At 55.4% G+C, this 6,000-nt stretch overlaps 1 protein-coding gene across 6 annotated transcripts in view; it reads right to left on the bottom strand.

Annotated features, from left to right (window-relative positions):
- Positions 1 to 791: 791 nt before the first annotated feature.
- The window catches only part of SRC (SRC proto-oncogene, non-receptor tyrosine kinase), a 50,279-nt gene continuing 45,070 nt past the window's right edge, over positions 792 to 6,000 (bottom strand). For all 6 annotated transcript variants that reach the window (XM_072800974.1, XM_072800973.1, XM_072800971.1 and 3 more), the window contains 5 exons: positions 5,595 to 5,774; positions 4,403 to 4,479; positions 3,583 to 3,736; positions 3,310 to 3,441; positions 792 to 3,020 (listed from right to left, as the gene is read on the bottom strand). In XM_072800974.1, the coding sequence (XP_072657075.1) occupies positions 2,812 to 3,020; positions 3,310 to 3,441; positions 3,583 to 3,736; positions 4,403 to 4,479; positions 5,595 to 5,774 (752 nt within the window). In that variant the 3' untranslated portion in view covers positions 792 to 2,811. The remainder of the gene's footprint in view (positions 3,021 to 3,309; positions 3,442 to 3,582; positions 3,737 to 4,402; positions 4,480 to 5,594; positions 5,775 to 6,000) is intronic.

Below are 6,000 nucleotides of genomic sequence, written 5' to 3'. Positions count from 1 at the left end.
CCACGTGAACACGAAGGCACACACGTCCTAGGCACACAGTCCCAGGAGCAAAGAGGACACATGCCACAAACATCCATGCTCTTACGCTCCCAAGTCATGCCCATACCCATGGAGTCTCTGGGTGTCCATTCTGACCTGGATACTATGGGATTTGGCTTATGAAAATACTACTGCAGAGAGAAATGTCCTAATTCTGAAATTTGTTTTTAATTGGACCCTTATTACGGCCAGAGGTGACACACGAACACATGTGTGGTCTCACGTTCTCACGTAAGATAAATGTCTTCATATAGACTGTCGCAAATAACTACCCAGTTGTGTCCCTTAGTGGTGAGGGAAAAGGGAGGAGACGAAAGGTCTTTGGGTTTTTCTCTAGAGTGGATCCAGCTCCACCCCAGCCTGGCGCTCCTGCAAAACACAGCACACACACAGCCACATCACCCTGTAAGCACGCCTGTGACCCCACACAGGCCTGACAGTCCCTCCCGGCCCCCAGAGTGTCAACTGCCACCATCCACCCAGGGCATCTGCATCCTGAATGGCTCACACTGTGGGAGTCCTGGCTTCACTGGTGCATGTCAGACACAAGCCAGCCTCTGCCAGATGTGCTCACTCTGGTGAGTGCAGACAGGTGCAGTCTGTCTCCAATCTGATCACGTCTCCCCCTGGCCTAAAGCCCTCTAGCCACCAGCGTGGCCCGAACAAGGCCCCTCCCACCACAGTCTGTCCTCACATCCCACCCCTCTCACTCTCCAGCACACGGTAGATGCTCAATAAACCACAGGCCAAACTTTGAGGTCTGTTTGTGTTTAATCAGACAATATGCAAAGTATTTACAACCAATTCTGGATCCCTCCCCCCCAAGCCTGGGCCGTGAAATCTGGGACCCCCAGGCCCTGCCCAGAGCTGAGGGTCCCCTAGGCCTCTGCATAGTCATCTGAAATCTACAAAACACTGTTTATTTAAAAAAACAAAACAAAACAGTATTAGGACACCTTATACAAAGGGCCCCGGGCAGCTGGAAGGGGGACTTGAGAGCACGCCGGGGTCAGCGAGCCCAGATCCGACTGGGACGGACAGCAGACTTGCGTAATAAACATGTATGAAAGGAAAAGTTGAAATTTCATAGGCAGGCACCGCTTGGCCTCCTTTCCCACTGGCAGGGCCTGGCTGGCTCAAGCACCCCTGGCAGCAGGAATGTTATTGCTATGATGGGGGGCTGTGGGTGAAATGTACAACATGTCTCGGGGACAGAGCAGGGGAGCATTTTTACATGTTAAATATGGACATACATGGAAGAACACACATGTGCACACACACACAACGCACATACACACACATGGGGCCCTTGGCAAGATGCCCACAAACCGTCAGCCACCCCTTTTAAGATGGGCACACCAAGGCCCAGGGAGGAGCCACCACATACCCTAAGGCTAAACACCAGAGCTAGGGCCAGAGAGCCTCCGGATGCCCCAGGCGGGGCTCACCAAGTGATGCCAGGCCACAGGGTCTGGAGCAGAGCAGTTGCAGAGGCCACGGCCACACATGAAGGCAGACACTGCAGCCGAGGGAGGAAGCAGGGGCCACCCGAGGTCACACCGCCAGCACAGCCAGGCTTGGCACATAGCAGCGGACACTCATCCTCTCCCACCCCAGCATTAGGTACTCCTTTCCCCGCTCATGAGTTAAGGGGTGCCAACTTGGGGAGGAGGGCAGGCGCCAGGCATTGAAATGACACAGGACAAACTGGGGTTCCTCCTGAGGCCAGGACCGCCCAACCACTTAGATCTTCTATTTCTGTTCAATTGCGTCCGGAGCCTGGGAGCTCACTCTCTTTCATGCTGGCTGGCCCCAAGGATGAGAACCACTCACATTCTGTTCGACATCTTCCCAACGCCTGCATGGTCACCCCTCATTCCTAGCCCCGCCCTCCGTCCCCCTCCACTCTCTCCCTGCACAGCAGCCACGCCAGGCAGGCAGTGGCAGCAGGACTCTCTCTGCTATCTCTAATTCAGCCTCAGGCCCCTGGTCCCCTAGGCTGCCCTGGGCTGTCCACGCTGCCTCCAAGGACAATCTTGTTGGTTCCTGAGGAAGACAGAGGGAGCACCGGGTTCCGAACCCACCTCAACCCTGAACTTCTCTGTGGTCTTGGGCAAGTCACATCCCCTCTCTGGACTGTTTCCCCAGGGGTACTATGAGGACAAGGAATTGGTGATCTCTCAGGGTCCGTGGGGTCTAAGAACAGGACTTGAGGGGGGTGCCCACCCTACCCACCACCATGAAGTCAAGCTACACCTCAGCTGCCCAGCCGGGGAGCCGTGGCAGAGGGGCCTGGAGCCAGCAGCTTCCACCAACAGGTGTTTCAGAAATGGACGGCAAGGGGTAGGGTGGCGGGCAGGCCGTGGGCCAGGGGCCCATCACTCCTCTTTGGAAAGGCTCTTCGGCCAGCTCTGGAGGCAGACCTGGGATGACATGGAAGTGGGAAGGAGCCAATGTGGGGAGCAGCCCGTCCTTCTTCCTGCTTCCTCCTGCTGAGCAGCACAGAGCTCCAGAAGGGAAGGCTGGGGGGACACATGTGGCCGGAGCAAGAACCGGGATGCAGTCACTGTGCCAGCCTTGGACCCTGTCCCCGAGGCCACCCCAGGCCCCAAGCCCTTCCATGCCACAAAAGAGGGAGGGGCCTCATCACTGACAATTCAGCCCCACAGAGGGGATCAATGCAGGCAGGCGGAGGGAGGCAAGATCCTACATCAGGGGCCACCCAGCCCAGGATCCAAGCCGAGAAGCCAGTCTGGCCCTGTAGCTTGCTCCCTATAGGTTCTCTCCTGGCTGGTACTGGGGCTCGGTGGATGTGAAGTAGTCCTCCAGGAAGGCCTGCAGGTACTCAAAGGTGGGTCGTTCCTCAGGCTCCTTCCGCCAGCACTGGCACATGAGGTCGTGCAGGGACTCGGGACACTCAGGCGGGCAGGGCATCCGGTAGCCCCGTTCCACCTGGTCAAGCACCTCGCGGTTGACCATCCCTGTGGGTAGAGGGAAGCATGAGGAGACTGGCTCTTGTGAGGAAAGCCAGGTGGGGGGAGGATGATGAGGAGAGCAGAGATGACCTCTCGCCTAGGGCAGGGGGGTGTGATCACGGGTAAGTCCCCTCCCATGGCAGAGAGCCCTGACCAGAGAGCCCCTAAGATGGGATACTCAACCTCTTTATTATACAGATGGGGAAACTGAGCCTGGGAAGGGGTGTGGTTTGCCCTAGATCACCAGGGCAGAGGGGTTCAGGGATCAAAGATGGGCCACAGAGAGCCCTCTTACCGGGGTAGGGCACCCGCCCCTTTGTCGTGAGCTCCGTCAGCAGGATCCCAAAGGACCACACATCTGACTTGATGGTGAATCGGCCATAGAGGGCCGCTTCCGGAGCTGTCCACTTGATGGGGAATTTGGCACCTGCGGGAGGGAGAAAGATCAGGGGAGGCTCAGTAGAGTGTCATGACCATGCTGCCAGGAGGTACCACTCTCATCCTCACTGGACAGAGGCAGAAACAGGCTCAGAGAAGGCCAGATGGCAAGGACCCAGACCCTGCCCACCTTGCCGGGCGGTGTACTCGTTGTCTTCAATGAGCCGGGCCAGCCCAAAGTCGGCCACTTTGCACACGAGATTCTCTCCAACCAGAATGTTGGCAGCACGGAGGTCACGGTGGACGTAGTTCATCCGTTCCACGTAGGCCATGCCTGAGGCGATCTGCGGGCAGAACCCAAGGAACCCGGCTCAGGGACCACCCCTGCCCCCCTGTCCCCAAGGTCACGGGTCACATGCCCAGAGAGCCAATCAGATGCCCTACCCTTCTGGCTAGTAAAGTCTGCTTACAATAAGCACCGTTGGCACAGAAAGCAGGACCAGCACTTAGCAGAAAGAGGAAATGCAGGACAAAGGGCAAGGGCAAAGAGGAAACATAGACAAGATACAGCCCGGAAGGCAGGTGACCATGAAAAAGAGGCCCCAGATGCCCCACCGATACAGGCGAGTGCCAGGTCCTGCCTGCTGTCCTGAGTCCCCTCTCTGAACCTGTTTTCTTATGTCAAACGGAGTGACAGCCAGTCCTACCTCCCCTGATTGGGATAAGGATTAATGAAGAGATGACTGTTGAGCACCACCTACAGCAAGCAAGTTCTAATGCATGGTTATTGAGTGACTGAATAACCTCCTCACTGACCTCGGATACTGGCCCAGCAAAGGTTCTTTTCTCTGCCCGGTGGTAAATGTGGTGAGATTCAAGAGTGTGGGGGGCAGTCAAGGCAAGCTGCCTGGAGGGATCCCTCATGCGGATAAAACCAGCTGAGCTACTGAGCTAAGAGGGACGGAGTGTTCTAGGGCCAAGGCTGTGAGAGGTGGGAGGGGTGGACTCACCTGAGCGGCCATGTCCACCAGCTGAGGTAGTCGCAGGTACTTGCCTGTCTCCCCCTTGAGGAAGTCCAGCAGACTCCCTGGGAGGAAAGAAAGCGGCACTAGTCCCGGCCCTGTCCTCCCTGAGCCAGGAAGCAGCGATTCCCACATCCTGTCCACCTCCGCAGGCCAGCCTCGCTCTAAGCGGCACAGCAGATTTCACATAAACCCGTCTCGGAAGGAAGACTCTCTCAGCATTCATCACTCAGAAGGCAAAGTGGGATGGGAAACAACCCAATGTCTCCTTCCAGGAGCACAGAGACTGTGGTCCGTCCCTGCGATGCACTGCTACTGCCCAGCGATAGAAACAAAACGTACTACTGATACATGTGACAAGGATGAACCTCGGATGTAAATGAGAACACGTGTGAAGTTCTAGAAGAAACACCCGTGATGACAGAGAGAGAGCTACTACCTGCCTTGAGCGCTGGAAGGTACTTGTCTGCAAGGGGCAACAAGAGAGTTTTCTGGGGAGATCTCTTGTAGCTCAGTCGTGGTAAGGGAAACACAGAGTGTCCGTTTGTTAAAACTCATCGAACTGGATGCTTAAAATATTGGATTCTATCATCTGCAAATTATGCCTCTGAAAAGCACATTTTGAATAATTCAACTAATTTAAAAATTAAGTAAAGGTCAAGCCAGGGACTTGTCCCAGAAGTGGCTCAGCTTGGAGGGTTGGGGGACTTCTCTTTCAGATGCAGAATGACAGATGGCTTTAGAAAACCAGCAAACTGGAGGGAGAAAAGATGCATTGTGGGAAATCATTAAAAACAAAACAAAATGAGAAAGGCAACCTTTGGCTTGACTTTCCATTGACATGACAAGTTGGTTCTATTCTGTTCCACCTTTTAAAATGTACACTCTAGGGTAGCCCCGGTGGCGCAGTGGTTTAGCGCCGCCAGCAGCCCGGGGGACCCGGGATTGAGTCCCACGTCAGGCTTCCTGCACGGAGCCTGCTTCTCCCTCTGCCTGTGTCTGTGTCTCTGCCTCTCTCTCTCTCTCTTTCTCTCTCTGAATAAATAAATAAATAAATCTTTAAAAAATATATTTGTAAAATAAAATGTACACTCTAGATCTGGGGGGACATGAAGCGCGTGCCCTCCTGCCCAGGAAGGGACTGCCCCATGCATCTCCACGCGGGTCTCTCGGGCCTCACCCTTGCTCATGTACTCTGTGACGATGTAGATGGGCTCCTCAGACACCACCGCGTACAGCTGCACCAGCTTCTCGTGCCTCAGTTTCTTCATGACCTGAGCCTCCTGCAGGAAGGCCTCTGGAGACATCGTGCCTGGCTTCAGGGTTTTGATGGCCACCCTGGTGGTTCCGTTCCAGGTTCCTGTGGACAGGGGTACAGGCTGCCTCAGTGAAGGTCCCCCTATTTACATCCCACAGGGACCCGCATCTGCCTGCCTGCGTACCAGTTTTAGCCCTGGCCTCCCTAGCCACGTGACAAGCCCAGCCAAGGTCCAGCCCCTTTCTGAACCACGACAGGCCACTCCTCAGGGAGTTATTAAAAGGATGGAATGAATCTCTGGTACACACTCAAGAAACAGTGGCCGTTG

The sequence above is a fragment of the Canis lupus genome, chromosome 26, assembly GCF_048164855.1.
Source record: "Canis lupus baileyi chromosome 26, mCanLup2.hap1, whole genome shotgun sequence".
NCBI lineage: Eukaryota > Metazoa > Chordata > Mammalia > Carnivora > Canidae > Canis > Canis lupus.
The sequence above is the reverse complement of the archived record's forward strand: the minus strand, read 5'-3'. Positions and strand labels throughout refer to the sequence as shown.